This window comes from Lates calcarifer, linkage group LG21 (genome assembly GCF_001640805.2).
Source record: "Lates calcarifer isolate ASB-BC8 linkage group LG21, TLL_Latcal_v3, whole genome shotgun sequence".
Lineage (NCBI taxonomy): Eukaryota > Metazoa > Chordata > Actinopteri > Centropomidae > Lates > Lates calcarifer.
This window is the reverse complement of record NC_066853.1, coordinates 1203844-1221810: the sequence shown is the minus strand read 5'-3', so window position 1 is coordinate 1221810 and position 17967 is coordinate 1203844. Positions and strand designations below refer to the sequence as shown.

Here is a 17967-nt window from a genome sequence, read left to right as displayed (position 1 = left end):
AGTGCAACAGCAATAAAATAAAGGAGGATGTTTTCAAAAATACATTTTAATTTATGAGTGAACAATTTATTGACCAGCAACATTTTAACAGAGTAGCACCATGTCAAACAAAACATTATACAGGAAAAAACGGGATGGGATACATTATTTAGATTTAATTTATATAATTTTATGCATAAAATATCATGACTATACTCCCCGGGGGCACATACATGAGTTTTGTTTCAGCTTCACACATAAAGTACAAAACCAAGACCACCTTTGTTCAGAGTAACTCCTCTTTTTTAATATACACTCTCCGATATGTCGTGACGCGTTACGTTCGACGTCGCGCTCGAACCAACCAATCACCTCCCGTGGTTCAAGGTGAGTCACGCAGAGTGCGTGCTGTTGACGCCGCTGCTGGTTTTAAAAACACTGGGATAAATCCTCCGTCGTGTTTGGACGGTGTTTTACCGGAGATGAACAGCGTCGGGGAGGCCTGCACCGAGCTGAAGCGGGAGTACGATCAGTGCTTCAACCGCTGGTTCGCCGAGAAGTTCCTGAAGGGGGACCGGAGCGGGGACCCCTGCACGGAGACCTTCAAGAAGTACCAGCGGTGCGTTCAGAAGGCCATCAAGGAGAAGGACATACCGATCGACGGGGTGGAGTTCATGGGCCCCAACAAGGACAAACCGGAGAGCTGATGGAGAGGAGACCCCGGACCGGTCATCGGCACCGACACCGATACCGAAACACCGCACTGACCGGGCACTGTGTCCACGAGGCCCACTGAGCATGCGCAGAAGCTGATGCAGGAAGCGGAAGCTGTGTGTTTGTGATAGAGAGAGTGTGGGGTTTTTTGTTTTTGATTGTTGTTTTTTTTTATCAGCTGCTGCTTCTATTTTTGAGTTTATTTAATATAAGGAGTGCGCGTGGCTGGATTAACCTCCTGGAGCTGAAACTATTGATCACTTGATTGATTAGTCGATCGACAGGGAATGATCGATTAATCGTTTGAGACGTTTTTCAAGCATAAAAATGCCAACAAAGTGCTTGTTCCGGCTCCTCCAGTGTGAGGATTTTGAACTAAATGTGTTCGAGTTGTGGACACAGAAGACGACGACATCAGTCTATCAATCAACAACTAATAATCAATAATGAAGAGTAGCAGCAGCGACAGCTGGTTGTTGTTTTATTGTTTCTTTTCTAGCAGTTTGGATTGATAACCTAACCTGATCTTTCATAACACGATCAGTCAAATCATAATCAATAAATAATAATGATTATCTCCCATAATTGTGACAATGTTTATTAAATATTCTCTTTTTTACACTATTTGTTTTTGAAAATATCGTTTTACTAATAAATTTTTGTCTTTTATTTATTTTTTTCTTTTTGAAGCAGCTCCTGGGTCAAAGGTCATATTTAAAGCAGTGCTTCACTGCCATTTTTCTACTGGATTAGATTATTTCTTCTACTTATAATTTCTCTTCCCCTTCTGTTTTTATTTTTAGTTTAATCTTTTGTTTTCAGTTTTTGTTCATGTCCCAACATCTCACCTGTTAAAACATCGATTTAAACTGGTGTTTGAAAGGTTGTCCTTTAAATGTTTTTCTAATCAGGTTTGGTATGTTGCTTTAATGCTTTAAAGCCTCTAGGTTCTTACTGCCTGTGAGACAAAGGGAATAACAACAGCTGATTAAAGCTGCTCCATTGACAAAAACAGGGATTTTACTGGGAGCAGCTGCTGGAATACCACTGCCTCCATCTGTTAGTGTGTTTGTGTTGGACATACAATACATTGACATGAACAAATGGTCAGTTGGAGTACACTACAGCAGCTGTTCATTTGTTCACTATTCTTGCTCAGAACTGCGTTAATTCCAGTCATCATCAATTGTTTACACTCAAAAACTTGAGGATAAGGTTCACCAGTCATCCCTAAAGCCAGAATCTAAAGTAAACAAACTTTAATTGTAGAGTTTGTCTTCTGAACGATAAAATGGAACAAATAAATTGTTGCTAGGATGTTTGTCCACCCAACATTTGCTCTTGACTTTCCCATGACATTGCCTCGCTGCTGCTGGCATCAGTGTTCTTTCAGTATTGCTGCAGGAATGTCTCCTAGCAAACGCCTTTGTACAGAGCTCTGTGTTGTTAACCCTCGTGTGGTCCTCGTGTGGACCAACAGTGTGCCTTTATGTGTGTGTAGTAGGATTTGTTGTTGTGCATGACATTCGTGATTCTGAAGCGGTTATCTTTTGTTTTTTAATAATAGTAAGAAGAAAAAAGTATATGGAATACGAAGGGCAATGGGAAGGTTAAGAACAGTGAAACTTCCTCAGTAAGTAAGATGTTTCACTCTTGACAGCTTATTCATCCTTGTTTGCCAGGAGGATGGAATTCCAAACTGGATGAGCAATAGAATAGAGTCAAAATTTCTGGACTTCCTCCGAATTTGCAGACATCTGAGTTTTACCGACACACGTTTCCAAGAAGATTGCAGTTGATGAGATCATCCAAATCCACACAGTACTAATCCCTTAGAAACCTTAAAGGGCTTTCTGAGGGTTTCAAGATCATCCAAAAACACTGGTAGTTGGATGTTATAATATAAAGTAGTGGAATAGTGGTAGCAGTAGTAAGCAGGTACGATTTAACTGAGTGAGAGTCAGCAGCTTAAACTGCTGGAATCAGTCACCAAATAAAAATTCTTTTAACAGGAAGACACCTCGCGGTCGGCCATCTGCCTGAAGCTGAGAGAGACAATGTAGGTTGGAGAAAGTATGCAAAACCCTCAGTTCATGACCTTAACCAGTGCTAACTATAGTCAGGAATTAGTAAACCTGGAGAGGTGACGGATGGAAACGACCCACAACGTGTGGTGTTAAATATTTAGAGTTTAGTTACACAGAAGAAATGTCTGCTGATGTGACCCAGGCCTCAGGGATCTGAGAGGACTCAGGATGAAGAGTTGTTTGTGCATGAAGTTGTGAATGGTTACAGAGTCATTCCACTGTCAGACAAGCTGTTTAAACATGGAGATGATTTAGTTCTGTGGCTATTCTCCTCAGAAGTAGATACCCAGCTGAGAGGACTCCTACAACAGCTAAAGGCTTAAAGGAAGGCGTGTTCCCACACACGAGGACATTTAACACCATTTTGTTTAGGGTTAGATTTGGGAGTTAATCAGGAGGGAAATGATGTGGCGTGACATTACAAGTGAAAGAATACAAAAAAAATGCATAATGATAACACGGCTTAAGGAAAATGGTGGTTGATTTATCATTTGGGGATGATGCTTCTGTGGTTTGAGACCACACAGCTGCATCAGATGTTTTTGGTACAAAACTATTGGGAAAATGTTGTGTGGACTGATGAGGCTAAAATTGGACTGTTTAGCAGCAGAACATCTGCCGTATAAAGGCTGTTTTATACCAACATAAAAACATTTGTCCCTGCTCGGCATGAAGAACAATCAAAGTTCATACAGACCTGTCTGTACCACTTTAACGTCATGGTGGTGCTAGTGGAAAAGTCAAGGGGTCACCAAAGTCAGTCAGCTTCATCCTTTGGGGAAAAGAAATGTCAAACCACTGGATAGTTGTCATTCGATTTCAGCCTGAAACAAAGTGACTGAATCTGGATCAGTAGAGGTCTGTGATCAGATCAGTTACTGGTTTCAAGCTATACCATGCATGGTTTGAAAAAGTCAAGGTTTCAGGTCAGCCCACTTGCAAGTCTTACCCATCACTCTGCCAAATTCAAGGTAACAGTGTCTTGAAACGAACATATGCAACAGCTATGAGAGTTAGCATGTCTAGCATCAGTGAAATAAATACTACAGGCTTGCTGCTGTGGAAGATAACGATTAACTAGCTAACATCAGCTAGTTTCCTCACTAATGTTACTTCATGGTGTACTAGAGCTGTGATCGCAGTACCACGAAACCATGATATATTTGCATCATACCATCAGAATCTCATACCCTACCCTCTGATACACCTGATCCAGGTTCTGGAACAACCCTGATTATTTGTTGTCACCTGTGTTTGTTAACCCATCCATCAACCCCAATCTCCTGCTAACACGTCACCTGACTTCCATCTTTGCTCCCATCATAATTATTACGACCACTAGATGTCACCAACAATAAAACACAACCACGGGTCCTTATATGCTCCAAGCACCTCAGGGTTTTTACAAGAGGACAGTTTCATGGAGCATCATAATTTGGGGGTTTGCGGCCTCTGGGTCTGGACAGTTAGCCATCATCAAGAGGAAAATGAATTCCCAAGTTCATCAAGGTATTTTCCAGGATAACGTCAAGATGTCAGTCCACCAGCTTAAGACAAGAAATTGGGTGATGCAGCGGGAAAATGACCCTGAACATAGAAGTAAATTAACTACAGAACGGGTTCAACCAAAGAAAAGCAAATACATCTGAGCTGAGGCAGTTCAGTAGGAAGAACATTTTAAAGCACAAAATGTTGACGAAGATCTCATCGCATTTTATTACCAGTTAATGCAGAAACTGTTGCCACTCTAATCAATTTTCAATCTGTAAATCTATTTAGAAATTGTCCGTTAAACTTCCATTAAAGATATACTACGTTATTTTAAGGGGTTAGTTTTGAGATTCTGTGTCATATTGAAGGAAATTTTGAGAATATTGATGAATATTGATCATACAGCTGGGCAGTGGAGGACGTGGATTATACAGAAGGGTCATTCAGTGTTCAGAAGATAAAGTTTGGGAGTGTCACTAATCAGAATCCTAAGCAGCTACTCAACCTCTGCTACATTTAGATCAGTTCAGAGTCCAGACATCAGATAGTTTAAATGCTGCGTAGTGATAATATTATGGCCATTGACGTACAGTAACTACGCAATGTCATAAACTTTGATTATAGCAAATCTCTACTGAGATCAAACACTGGATATAATCCACAGGTTCCTCGGTACGACACAGGGTGATTTCAGTCTGCTATAGTTTAATGAAATGTACTCCACAGGTTGATTTATATCTTCATAACTGTTTATTAAGACAATGTATTAATACTCAAGAGGAGAAGAAAAGAAGAGGACAGTCAGTTTTAACATGTCTGGGAAGCCAACCACCCACTGCAGCCATGACCGGAGACCACCACGAGGCACAGAACCAGAAACAAAGAGGTGGTGATTACTTAATTTCCCTGAGGGAGTCATCCCAAGGGATCAATAAAGTCTAGTCTAAGTCTGATTACTGTCTAAAACAACTGGATAAATAACACCTGTACTACAACAACACAAAAATAATCAGCAGTCTGAGCTGCAGATTAATGCCATCCGTACCTTGCACCAGCTGATAGTCAGTTATCTAACACAGCCCACAAAGCACCATCACCTCAGAGTGTGGAGGCATCCTGTAGTCCTGCACACCTGCTGCCCACAAGCTCACTCGTTAGTTCGACTGGGACACACCTGGACTTTTAAAATCACACACATGACAACAAATAGTGACAGATTTCACTGTTGTGTTCTTACAGTGTGTGATGTGCAGAGAGAAGACCAACACAGCCACACCACACACTAACAGAGTCACCACCAACAACCAGAGTCTGGACTCTCACTCCACATCTGACGACTTTAGAGGAAACAAACATGGCGGACGATGAGAAGCACCAGTTGTATTGCCAATTTTCTTGTAAGTGTCAGATGTAAAACATCTGAGGATCATCTTTGATTCTGCTTTAAAATAAGACATATAAACTCTAGTTGTTGAGACTTTTTCCACATTTTAGTTTCTATTCATTGTCGGGTATTCCCATCTTTTGTCACCTTTAAATCCTGTCTTAAAACTTGTCTTTATATAACTGCCCTCAGTTATTTAACACGACTGCAATGTACTCTGTAAATAAAGTGACTTAACTTTGGGTGGAAACTTGGTTTGATTGGAAAAAATAAAAACCCTGATGACCTGATCTTCAACCTTCCTTGGAATTGTACGTTGTTAAAACCAGAAACAAGCAGATATTTCTGGGTGGGTCGAAATATTCTGCCTGACTGACATTGTAAAGGGTTTAAGATGTTTTGTACATCCTTTTCATTCATTTGAGAATTTCTCAGGAAAACAATAAGGTGAAATGGGGCTTTTGACTGAGGATACGCCCACCAAGGGTCTTCAGAGTGACTCACTTGTTTTGTCTATTGATACTCAGACACAGTGCCAATGAGGCTGGTTTAAATCATCTAGAGAATGAGCTGCAGTTTTCCCTCTTTGCTTATTGCACAGCAAAGCTGGACTCATAATTACATGAGTTGTGGAAGCCTTGCCAGGACCTTACAGCTTTGGGGCTCATATGAAAATGATTTATATAATAATTATTACCAATGTAATCTAATAGTTCCTAGCCAATAAAGTCACACAATTCATTCCATCACAAAGACTGACACAAGTTTTCATCTCCACACCCACTAACTGACGGTTTGCATTTTAACAAACTGGTTTTCACACAAGGCACTGAACCTGCAGTGACGAACAGACCTTATCAGAATATTGCTGTTAATAAAACTATTTAAGCATATAATGTATCATTGTTTTAGTGACTGATACACCAGCTGCTCTAACCTTGTATTTCTAATAAAATGGGAAAACCCACAGACGATTACTGTTATGTCCACAGCCTGTAATAATGCTTCATTAGTTCACATTACAAGACTAAGTCAAACAGAGATTAAACAATACTTAAGTACAAGTGCAACAGGTCAAACTGATAGATCAGCCTCTGCAGAGGAGAGTTTTTGGCAGCACAGAAGCTGTGATCGACGTCTCCACAGATGTTAAGTAAGACCTGGCTTTAAAACAGATAAAGTGATTTGTCATACAAGTATTTGCTGTCAAGTTCTTTTGGCAAAATGACTATTAGGAGTCAAAGTATATTGTCAGAAGAGGAAGAGGAAGACTTTAGTTGAGCAGTTACGATATGTTCCAGTTGGAAGTTTCAGCTGGAACAAGAAAAGTTCGGAACAACTCCACCAATCCTGGCATAAGAATTCAAGATGACAGCTACTTCTCAACTAGAACACTGTTAACTTGGAGGTGACCTTACTCCCAGTTAGGACTTCCAATTTCCAATATAAATAGAATGCACCATTAAACCACCATTCACACCTACTTCATGTTGGAGTTGGAGCTAATAAACATTGAAAAACGAGAGAAGATGTTGGAGGAGATGGTGTATACACCATACCTACGTCATACCTATAGCGTAGATTCAACGCAGAAGTATAAAGTGATTCCTCCACAGCCTGAACATGAAGTTACTTAAAGTTAAATTCTTATTTAACTTTGAATATGGTAAAACAGTGTCAGTATACACTGGGATTTAATATATTTTCTGGGCAAACAATGAAAAGATTGTTCACAAATAAAATATCAAGACAAGACCATCTGTTTTTGGCCCAACCAGCCGACACCTGGAAATCCATCATTATACTAATGAAGTAAAGATACTGGGTCAAGTGAAATGGAAATGTGCTCTAAAAAACAGGATGTAAGCTACACCATACTTATACTGAGTAGGGCCTCCCTTTGCTCTCAGAACAGTCTCGGGTGGGTTGAATAAGATGTTGGAAACTTTCCTATGAGATTCTGCACCATATTGATATGATTACTCTTTGCAGATTATAAATGAACTTGCCTTGCATCTAAAAATAATCTAGTTGTTTTGATCTGTTCTTTCTGTAGCTCTGGAAGGGATCAGATTCAGCTGGATGAGCAAGTGTCATCCAGTGGTTTTATTCTCACATGTGCTGTAAAAGTGTAGTCATCACAAACCTCCACCAACATCCACATGTGTTGTTTACTGTTTGCACACTGAAACCTCAGTTTATACCAAATCAAATACCACTGAGATGCTTCAGACATCATGCATGTTGCACTTTATTTGTGCTCAGGTGGTATGAAAAGTCCATGAAGAGGAAAACAGGCCATGGAGTCTATTTTAAAAAGTCCTTTAGAGAAGCATTGTGGAGCTATCTGCAGAAGTCTGTGTTTATAATCTGAAGAGTTGAACGAAGATCTTCGAGGAACACTGTTGCATTTTGTACTTTGAGGAGCTCGCACTGACGACACTCTGACTCTGTCTGTAGACGAGAAGAGAGACAGAAACAGAGATAAAGACTGTTAGTCACAGAAACAAAGCTGACATAACTGAAGATCTGAAGAGCAGCTGGTGCAGAGTTGTTAACATTCTTCGAACATATGCAGATGATACAGTAATGTATATACACAGAAAACCTGTGAAGACAGTTGACACTCCCCCAGAGGAGTGTTGCAAATATTTACACTGGGAATGTAAGGGACAGTGGTTAGTTTTCATTGTTTCGGCATGTCTCTCTGAATATTCTTAAGTTCTAGAGTTGAAGGCAACTGGACTCGTTTTGGATGTTTGACCTCTAATCCAAAAGGCTTCATCAGTGCTAAAAGGTTGGTTGGGAGGGCCCAGGATCACATGGGTCAAGGTGTGAACGGGGGTTAGTCACTTGGGTAAGGATCAAGACTGCATTGTAGGTGGCTGAAAGTTGGTGTCATAAGTCATCACCTGTTCAACAATGTTCACTCAAGTTGGACATAGATGCCCTCCCCCACTCCCCTCTTAAACCATCTGTCCTCATCCAGATGTGGGCCAATAGAGGTGTTGATACCCTCACCTGAGTCGCCTCTAGTTATAACCATGTGCTCACAGCAATAAGTTCAAAGAGCAGCAGTGACTGCGTTGACCTTTTTTGCTCAAGGCCACATACAGACTGTCGGAGAGGCTAATCAGGGCTGAAAAATGGTTTTACTAAAGCCACTGTTCAGGTAATTAATTTATCAGTATTCTCCTTAAAACACTAGAACTAGAACACTCGTCACAAACAAGACAAGGACTTTATGAAGTTTATCTAATTAACAACGTCACAAAGCTGTAGCTGAACTTTGTTTCAACCAACAAAGTCACACCTCAGTGAAAGCTGTTTATTCCCAGAAACAGCTCCATTTCCCCAGACTGTCTTTGGCTCATTACAACCTCATTTTCACTTTTATGAAGTGTTTCTTTCAAAACTGTTTCTCTGTATACAGTATGATCCTAGAGCTGCTGGTAAAGCTGTGCAATGTGTTGCCAACTTTGTTTTATAACCTGCAAGCAAATTACCATCAGGCCTGAATCTGAGGTGGCCATGATACTTCATAACTCACTGAGATTTTACCATAAAACATGAAGAACGGTCATAAAACATCAGTGATTGTTTCACCTATTGCTGGGATTTTTGGCTTCAGAGCTCACATCTTTCTCCAGCTTGCTCTTTGGAAAAAAGCCTCACCTGTCACAGTTTACAGCTACTCAGCAAAGAAGTATAAATACACAAGTGTTGTAAAAGTCACATTTTTACAGGTCTCTGGATTAACTGTTTCAGCTGGAGCTCTTATTTCTTACCCTCACTGTAGTGATGCAGTTTTTCTGATATACTGCCCAAAATCCTCACTATAGCACCAAATGTGGATTAATCTGCTGCTGAAAATAGTCTCCAACAAAAAGATTACTTCCTGCTGTTTGATAAAAACTACAGTGAACAGGGCTTTTAGGAAATTACTGAACCTTTTTAGGAAATTAATCTATATATTTATGAAGTTTTAAAGATCTATGTCTTAAATATCTATGGACTTGGAGCTTGGGCAACAAACTAACAGACTGTTGATTTGGCTCTGTGTGTATGATTTTCTGAAATTAAGAAAAATACTGAATATTGAAGATTAAATTGATGTTTTTCTTCTTTTGTGACATTAAAGGTGTAATGTGTAAGTTTTCTCTGACAGTGAATGTAATGTTTTATTTGGAGCAGGTTTTGGTGCCAAGAGCTTCTGACTCACTCCATTTGCAACACATTAGCACATTTCTTTTGAAGCTGTCAGCGGCACTGTGTGGAGAAATGACTCAAGGAGACACATTATTATGTTGTGCATGATGGATTTAGGATTATAGTGGGTTTAGGCACAGTTACAGCCCTGTCTTTGTCCTGCCAAAAGCAAAGTTTGTTATTAAATAGAAGACATGTGTGTGGTTTCACGGATATCCACAGGTACTCTCATTTCTGAGTGTAAACCTCGATTTAACCACACAGTTTTCTCTGAAACCTGGGTGACAGCTTTAAAGTGGTGCAGCCAAGTAAGAATAAAGTGTATTAAACGAATACAACTGGAACGCACCATGAACATATGTTGATGCTAATGTTTAGCAATAGCAAAAACGTACATATAGCACCTTTAAGACTGAACAGGATTAATTAGCGAGTTAGCTGTTTTATCATTTAGCCACCTTTGCTCTTTTTAAGCAAAAATCATAGCCTCTGAGAAGATTATGAATTTCATGTATCCCTTTAACTCACTGCATTTCACTGTCTCTGTATTTCTACTATGTAAGGACAATAAAGTTAAATCTAATCTAATCTAATCTAACAGCTGTAGACTACAGTATAAGACACTGATGTCACATGAGATTTATCTGCTTCTGTACATCAAATCACAAACGTTGGATTGCATCACCTGGTTGAACCGCGATGCAAGTATTTCAAGCTTGATGTTCAGTTTGAGATTTCGAAAGCCGACGACTCCGACGGTTTCCCACTCTTTGACGAGGACTTTGACTTCGTCAGCAAAACATTTCAAGGTGGAGCTGGGACAATTCTGCTGGAGAGAGAGAGAGAGATGGGTGACTGCATAAAGAAAGGCTGTACTTCCTAAAAAGTTCTTTGGTGCAGTTGGATTTTAAAAGGTCAGTTCACACAAATCAATCAATGTCCCACTTAAATCCAGCTGTTTCTAGCCGAGCACATAGTTTGGTTTTTTGTCCAGATATCTCTGCTTCAGCTCTGTTCTCTGATAATAACAATAACACCCATGTTTTGGGAAACTAAAAGTACTTTGTTGATAAATAGAGGATGTCGTCATGGTAAAGACAACAAATACATGGTTAGAGATACTGAAAATGACAGCAGTTGTTAATGAGAAACTAGAGGGTGCTGTCACTCAAACACGAACATACTGAAAAGACTTCTAAAAACTGAATGTTTTAAAATATTTTTTAACTAAATAATACTAAATAATTAATATTTAGTAAAATAACACAGAAAAAAGTGTTCATTTAAAACCCATTCATTAAAAAAAATGGGCAAAACTGTAAATGATATCCAAAGCAAAATATCTTTTTTTTTTTTTTTTACAGTGTTTAACTATAAAATTATAGAATTTCACCATTTCAAAATATTTGATTTTACAAAGGATTTTTATTGAGGTTTGAAAGGTGTTTCATTCTAATGTTACCAGCATTTCTTCTTCTCAAGTTATCAAGTTTTTTGATTTTTTAACATATAATTCATGACAGATTTATGGTATTTTTGTGTTATTTTTTAGGTGATAATCTGTAATTTAATTTATATGGGTTTTTTTTGCATTTATTCTACATTAAATGACATCAGTTAACCATTATTTTACAGTTTTTGAACGTCACAGTATTCTAAAGTATTTTAACAGTTGTGTTTTTTTCTGGCAAAGTTTTTTCCCAGTAATTGATAATAAACTGCTCACACAAACAACCTAGAGTTTTTATGATTTACTATTATTATTAGTTTCTCTTCTGTTTGTAAACAGTATGTTATATTGTCTTTGTCATTATCTTTAATTAATAATCAAATAAAAACAGACAGAAGTACGTGTGACGAGAGGTTTTTTGGGTGAACGAACCCTTTAACAACAAAAACACTTTGGTTAAAGTCAGTTTTCAGGTGAATAATTATCATGTAATTATGATTCAAGTCACTGCTCAAACAGGTTTCTCAAGTGAGTTGATAAAAAATACTTTGGTGAAATGCATCTGAGAGAAAACAAGAAGAAACAAAAAGATGACAGATGTTGTGTTTTCTCTCTAACAGTGGCGAACACCATGGTTTTGAGTCTGTTACAGCTGCTGATCATCCCCTAACATTTCACACGGTCTTGTTTTAGCAGCTGATGACCTTTGTCTTTGTGTGTGTGAGAGAGAGTACAGTAAAGATGAGATACCCAGCAGGGAGATAAGATAAAACAGGAGGCGAGGAAGCTCATACCTGGTAGTCTTGGATGGTGGGGGTGTACAGTCTGCAGTCCAACCACTGCTGAAGGGAAAGAGGACGAGAATGAATTTAACAGTACTAATGTCTACCAGGTAATACAGATTTGACTGGGAGTGTTTTTATGTATTAAAGTGAGGAGAACTTTGTTTTTTTCTCTGGTTAATTTGAAGATTTTGGGCTATTTTGCTTCAATGACACGTCATCTTTGAAACTAGAGGAAAGAAAACGTCCGACGTTCACATGCAGGTGTTTATTTTACTACACTTTGTGTATTTTCATGTGTAGATTTCAATTAAAATTAATATCTTTAAAGGTTGTTTTCTCAAAAATAACTTTTCTTCTCACAGTCTGAGGCAGAAATCTTCACTTCAGCTGCTCCTACATAAACCAAACCTTCCAGTTTTATTCCTCTGCATCTATATTCTAAAGGTTTGCACAGAGGGCTTTATTTATTTATCATTCACAGCCCAATTTATCTCTAAAAACCCTTAGTTGTGTGCTTCAGTGCTCAGTGTGTATGTCGTAATTTAATATTACATAACCACCACAGCCTCTGTTAAAGTCATCAGTTCAAGTTATTCAATTTTATGTTCATTCGTTCGTCCACCTCTTTGGTCCAGATATCCAGTGTCTCAACAAGGACCAGATGGACTGATGTGAAACTTTGTCCTCAGGGGACATTTTTAGTTGTTGTGTCTCAGAGAAACAGCAGTAAACTGTGAGTCAGTCAGCAATAGCACCACATAAAAAACTGCAGCCTTCTCATTCATTCTAGATGGAGCCAGTCAAGCGCCAATGTAAAGGTTTCTGGCAAAATAAGAAAGCCAAAGCTCTGACTGGTCAGTCTGGAGGAGGGTTTGTGAGCACAGGGCAACTCCTGATGTGAGGTTTTTAGGTCTTTGGATTCAAAAGCCACAACTTCTGCTGAAATCTCTAAAGTAATGGATTACACCCCCTGGTCTGTGCTCAGTCCTTCCCCACTGCCTCCCAGACCCCTGGTTTCCATACACTCCATCAGATCAACTTGGACCTGGTCCTCGTTGGCTGCTGCAGGAAAGCTGTGGTTATGCAACAGAGCTGCTGCGTCCACATGAAGCTGCTGAATAAAATGTTAACACTCGTTTGTCTTTCAGCTCTATATCTCTTTATTCATTTGACTTTTATCTATCTAACATTTTTATTGAAATTCTTATCATTTGCTGTTTTATTCTTGCTCAGAGAAGCACTTCAGGCTGCATGTTTGTACACATATAAAGAAATAAAGTTGAGTTTACTGGAGTTAAAGAGGCTCTGTTCAAATCCAGTGTTTTCATATTTTTTCAGCTCTTGATATTATTTCATTATGATTATCCTTAAAAAACAGCTAATCTGTGAAGCCATGTTTATGCATTAATATCTTTACAAGTGTTATTTCTAGCCTCATTAAACTAAACTAAGACAAAATGTTCTCAGTCTGACTGAAACATTAAGACCTGGTTCTGCAGTTCTATGAGTGCAGAACTCCTCAACAGGAACAGATGTTTTTTTTAGCTTTTGGAGGTTTTTCACCTCTGATTGGTTCGTTTAAAAAACAGATGTAATCTACATTTTTCTAAGACGAGTCGAAGAGAGGACAGTACGGAACGTTTTGTAGTTTAGATGCAAATACCGAAAGTGTCAGATCTCTGTTAAGAAAACTTTAAATAAGTGTTTCGGAAAGCACAACAACCCCGTACGACCTCTGAGCCTCACCACTGACTAATCCGCTTTTTATAAGACTTGAACTTCACTTTGGTGGTATTACTAGACTACCTTTCAGTTTTGTCTGTTGCCAGATAATGTCTGAGATCTCACAGGTATCAGCTTTCTCTCCTCCTGTCAGACATGACTGAGTCCTCAGGTGAACCGTTACCTGTCTCAGGTGTTTGAACAGTAGTAGTTTCTGCCACACACAGAGCACAAACAGTTTCCTTCTGTTCTCATTATTCAGAAATACATTTTTATTTTGTTTTATCTCACTCCACAGCCTGAAGCAATTGGTCATTAACTGGGATAATGCATGTTAAAACCTGAGGTAATTACAGTTAAAAAAAAAACCTGCAGCTGCACCTTCGATGTGTAAATCTCAGGAAACTCATACCAAGTCGGAGGTTTTCTTGATGAGTTCCCCAACCCATTTGATGATGTCTCGTGTGCAGCGTATGGCGGCGGCGGCGGCGGCGGCTGGCTGTGGTTTTAGAGCGAGCAGACAGACCAAACACAGCAACACAGTCGCGAGAGCTGGCCTCCCTGTCAGCATGGCACGGGCAGCAACAGCATCATCTGCGTCACATTATGTCTGTCACACTACGGCATCCTTGTGGAGATGGAACCAGCTCTGATCTCCAGGATTCAACCACCTCACTGAAAAAAAAGGTCAAATCCGTCACAGCTGGGAGGTTTTACAAAAACAGAAATCCATGGTAGAAGTTCCACCGCCCTCGAGCGACGTGCAGATGTTCCTGAAATCCCAAAAGAGGCCTGTTTAAATCCCAGACCATCTAAGAAAACCAGGTTCTTCAGCCTGGAGAGGCCACTGAGTTTCCCTCCAGAATGTGGCTGCAGAGAACACAGATCAGTCAACTTTTTTCAAGAAATAAAGATTTAAAGTTTTGACATCAGAGGCTCCAAAGTCTCCAAAAAAGGAGCAATCACATAAAATTTACACTCCCATGGTTCAAATTAGTAAAAAAAAAAAATCTGAAAAGGATCAAACAAATTCCACAAAAGGAACAACAGCTTTTTTTTTTTTTTTGCTCCAGTTCAGTTAAGGGGAAAAAAGCTGGCAAACCAGATCAGTGCAGTAGATTCCAGAGCTCTGGACAGAAAAGAGAAAGGAGAAAGTTTCCATCGACTAGTGGCTGGATTTTATCTCCACATGGCTGAAAACAGTCGTGTCTCAGACTGTGGGACGAACAGAGACTGTTCTCTCTCCTCTTCTCTGTCACTTTCCTTCCATCTCGCTCTCCTGTTTTCACTTTCTCACTCCTCCTCCTCCTCCTCCTCCTACGGGAATACACCCTCTTTAAGTTCCCGCCTCTTCTCCCTCCTCCTCTTCTTTACTAATCACCCACCTCTTCTTCACAGCCTCTCCAGATTCCCCTTCCTGTTGTTCTTTTCGATGAGCAGTTTATTCGTCAAAGCCCTGCAGGTAATGAATAATTGACAGCTCCATAAATCACTAATACATTCCTGTAATTTTCTGAGCTACCGTCGTCATGACCAGTCAATACATACTGTCTGTTTAATCACCTCAAACTTCAAACGCAATCAACAGGTTTTTTCAGGCAGCAGCTGCTCAAAGGCTTCCTATGTAAAAAGAAAGCAATTCATTTTGTTTATTTTGGCACAGAGCTCCATGAGGATGAGTTGGTATTGCAGCTTCAGAGCCAACCAAAACCCACTGACACCCATCTCTAATTTTGATAGGTGTGTATCGCGTGTTGCAACCTTCTGTCTCCTAAAAATTACACATAATATTTATACATAAAATTTATCGGGAATTAATACTTTGGATGCCGCAAGAATTTTGGTGTCTGCCATGTTAGCAGCACAGCTCTGGAGGATGGTTACTTGACATTATGGAGCTCCACTGTGCATAAAATGAATAGCAGTGGAGATGGATTTTTACCTATATTTCGGTTAAACATGAAGGTGAGAACACAGAGAACATACGAGGGAACAGTGGATTATACTGCAGAGGAGCTTTGACAGGTTTCAGTTTGGTCACATGGTGCAGCGACAATCACCTTGACCTTTGACGATTTTGGATATAAAACATCATCACCCAATTTTGGCATAATTAGCATAGGGGTTCTTGAGTTACAGCCAAGCTTGACTTTTGACCTGTAACCGCCATTTCCTAATCAGCTAATCCTTGAGTCTAAGTGAACATTTGTGCCATATTTGTAGGGATTCTGTCGAGCAGTTCCTAAAATATCATGTTCACACATGAGACAAACGAATGGACAGACGAACCCAAAAACGCATTTGTTTTGTCCGTTTCAAGACTTTTAAAACCTTCATCCACCAATTTCTAATCAATCAATCTGAGTCAAAGTGAATGTTTCAACGTTTGGGCGTTCCTGAGCTATCTCATTCACAGGTATGTGCAGTCATCGTGACTCTCCCTTTACATCAAAAACAAATCAGTCCAAGTGAACATTTGTGCCAAATTTGAAGTGAATCCTTCAAGTCATTACCGAGATATCACGTTCACAAGCACGGGATCTACAAATGTACAGACAAACCCAAAAACAACAAGGATGGCGTGTGGGAAATCCCTGGGTAGGTAATTATGGACATGGGCCGTTTTTTTGTGTGTGTGTGTTTCAAGACATAAGTTATGCCTCCGCCAAACAGTCCAGTTGCAGTTGATTAACATGTGAAATCTTCATCTGAATACTTGGGTGTTTCTGAGATATCACATTCACGACCATGTGAACACCAACAACTAATCAGTTCATCCAAGTGAATAGTTGTGCCAAATTTAAAGCAAATCCTTTGAGGTGTTGCAGAGAAACTGCATTCACAAGGCCAAAACCCATATTTTTATTCACGCCCCATGGCAGTGACAGCCACATTAGGTGAATGACTTCTAAGACTCTAAACTATAACCTTGTTTCACCCTATGAGAAAGACATGCAGGATCATTACTGGAAATATTTGCAAGCTGCTGATAATAAAAATAATGAACATGTGTGGTAGAAACAGCAGCAGGGACCATCCTCCTCTTACTACTACTATCACCCGAGATTACACACTTTTGCTCAATTAAGTCCCAAAGAGAGACATTGCTGTTTTTCGTAAAGGGTCAGTTCCAAATTACTGATGTGGTTTCTAACAGTTTCTAACAGTTTGTCTAACTGGTTTCATTTCTGGCTCTGGGAGATTTCTGCCTTTCTCCACAAAACACTGGAGGATAATTTAAGATTGATTTAAGGTTAATAGAGGTTAAATACATCAGAATAACTCAGAGTAATTCCAATAAAAACAGTGGATTTCTTGAGAATCACTGCCATGATATCTCTAGACAGCATCAGTCTCTCTCTGCAGGAAAGAAAATTAGTTTCCCAAAATCAGGTGGACTGTTTCACTTCTACAAATTATATACAACTCATATTTGCTGCAGTAAGTACCTTCTTTTTTAAAGCATGCATGAGAAAATATTTTTAGTGACAGTATCTGCTAAGCTACAAAATGATCTTAAGTATTTTTAGCTGCACGGCTCAAGGGGTGGTGGCGTCGGTCAACCAGTTTAGTCTAAACAGATATAAACCATTTCAATCATTAAAACGAGTTCAAGTGGTAAACATTGTGCCTGTCATTATGTTAGCATGCAGATGTTAGCATTTAGCTCAAAGCCTCACGGAGCTGCTAGCATGACTCTGACCTGATGGTCTTATTGTTACACCATTGCTAACTGCTACCATGCTCTTGTTGTGGAAATGTTTTCTTCCTCTCCTCATACTTTCCTTTCACGAGTCATGCTTTTGTTCCCACAACATGTGTTTGTGTTTGCATGAGCATGTCTGCTAGCAGTAAACTAGTCAGTTTCGCACATCCGTGAAAAAAAAACAGCAGGATTTCTAATCAAAACTAAGAAAGGTGAATAAAGCTCTTACCCAGAGGTTTAAGCTCCAGCACAGACGACAGGTGAGCAGTGAACTGTCAGTGGAAGAAGTAAAAACAGGTGAAAGCTGGGGTAAAGGTTTACACATCAAGTGCAAGCAAAACTGAAACCAAGTCACACACAGCTTATCAGATAGATCAAATACTTGCAACCTACCTCGCTGGTAGGTTAATGATAAAACTGCTGCTTGAATCTGCTTTCAG

At 39.5% G+C, this 17967-nt stretch overlaps 2 protein-coding genes across 8 annotated transcripts; one reads left to right on the top strand and one right to left on the bottom strand.

Moving 5' to 3' along the window:
- The first annotated feature begins 118 nt into the window (after positions 1–118).
- Positions 119–1278, top strand: triap1 (TP53 regulated inhibitor of apoptosis 1). Its single transcript, XM_018687145.2, has one exon. It carries the CDS (start codon positions 186–188, stop codon positions 684–686), a length of 501 nt encoding a protein of 166 aa, XP_018542661.1. The 5' UTR covers positions 119–185; the 3' UTR covers positions 687–1278.
- Positions 1279–7890: 6612 nt separating this feature from the next.
- On the bottom strand, positions 7891–17895 carry il15l (interleukin 15, like). Of its 7 annotated transcripts, XM_051065598.1 has the most exons (6): positions 17757–17885; positions 15207–15277; positions 14234–14496; positions 12109–12156; positions 10550–10693; positions 7891–8109 (listed from the first exon to the last, which is right to left on the bottom strand). In XM_051065598.1, the coding sequence occupies exons 3-6, from the start codon at positions 14390–14392 to the stop codon at positions 7999–8001; spliced, it is 462 nt and encodes a 153-aa protein (XP_050921555.1). In that variant the 5' UTR covers positions 14393–14496; positions 15207–15277; positions 17757–17885; the 3' UTR covers positions 7891–7998. The 7 variants fall into 7 exon arrangements, with proteins under 7 accessions (XP_050921555.1, XP_050921554.1, XP_050921557.1 ...); XM_051065597.1 differs by lacking the exon at positions 15207–15277 and having other exon boundaries at positions 17757–17895; XM_051065600.1 differs by lacking the exons at positions 15207–15277; positions 17757–17885 and having other exon boundaries at positions 12109–12153; positions 14234–15170.
- Between the last annotated feature and the right edge of the window lie 72 nt (positions 17896–17967).

Bases quoted from the DNA above. Each gene is read 5' to 3' on its own strand.
- triap1 (XM_018687145.2), top strand. From the start codon at position 186: ATGACTATACTCCCCGGGGGCACATACATGAGTTTTGTTTCAGCTTCA.
- il15l (XM_051065597.1), bottom strand. From the start codon at position 14,392: ATGCTGACAGGGAGGCCAGCTCTCGCGACTGTGTTGCTGTGTTTGGTC. The intron at 10,694-12,108 runs GTATGAGCTTCC...CTCTCTCTCCAG, and splicing joins CCACCATCCAAGACTACCAG to CAGAATTGTCCCAGCTCCAC. The intron at 8,110-10,549 runs GTGATGCAATCC...TCTCGTCTACAG, and splicing joins TTGCATCGCGGTTCAACCAG to ACAGAGTCAGAGTGTCGTCA.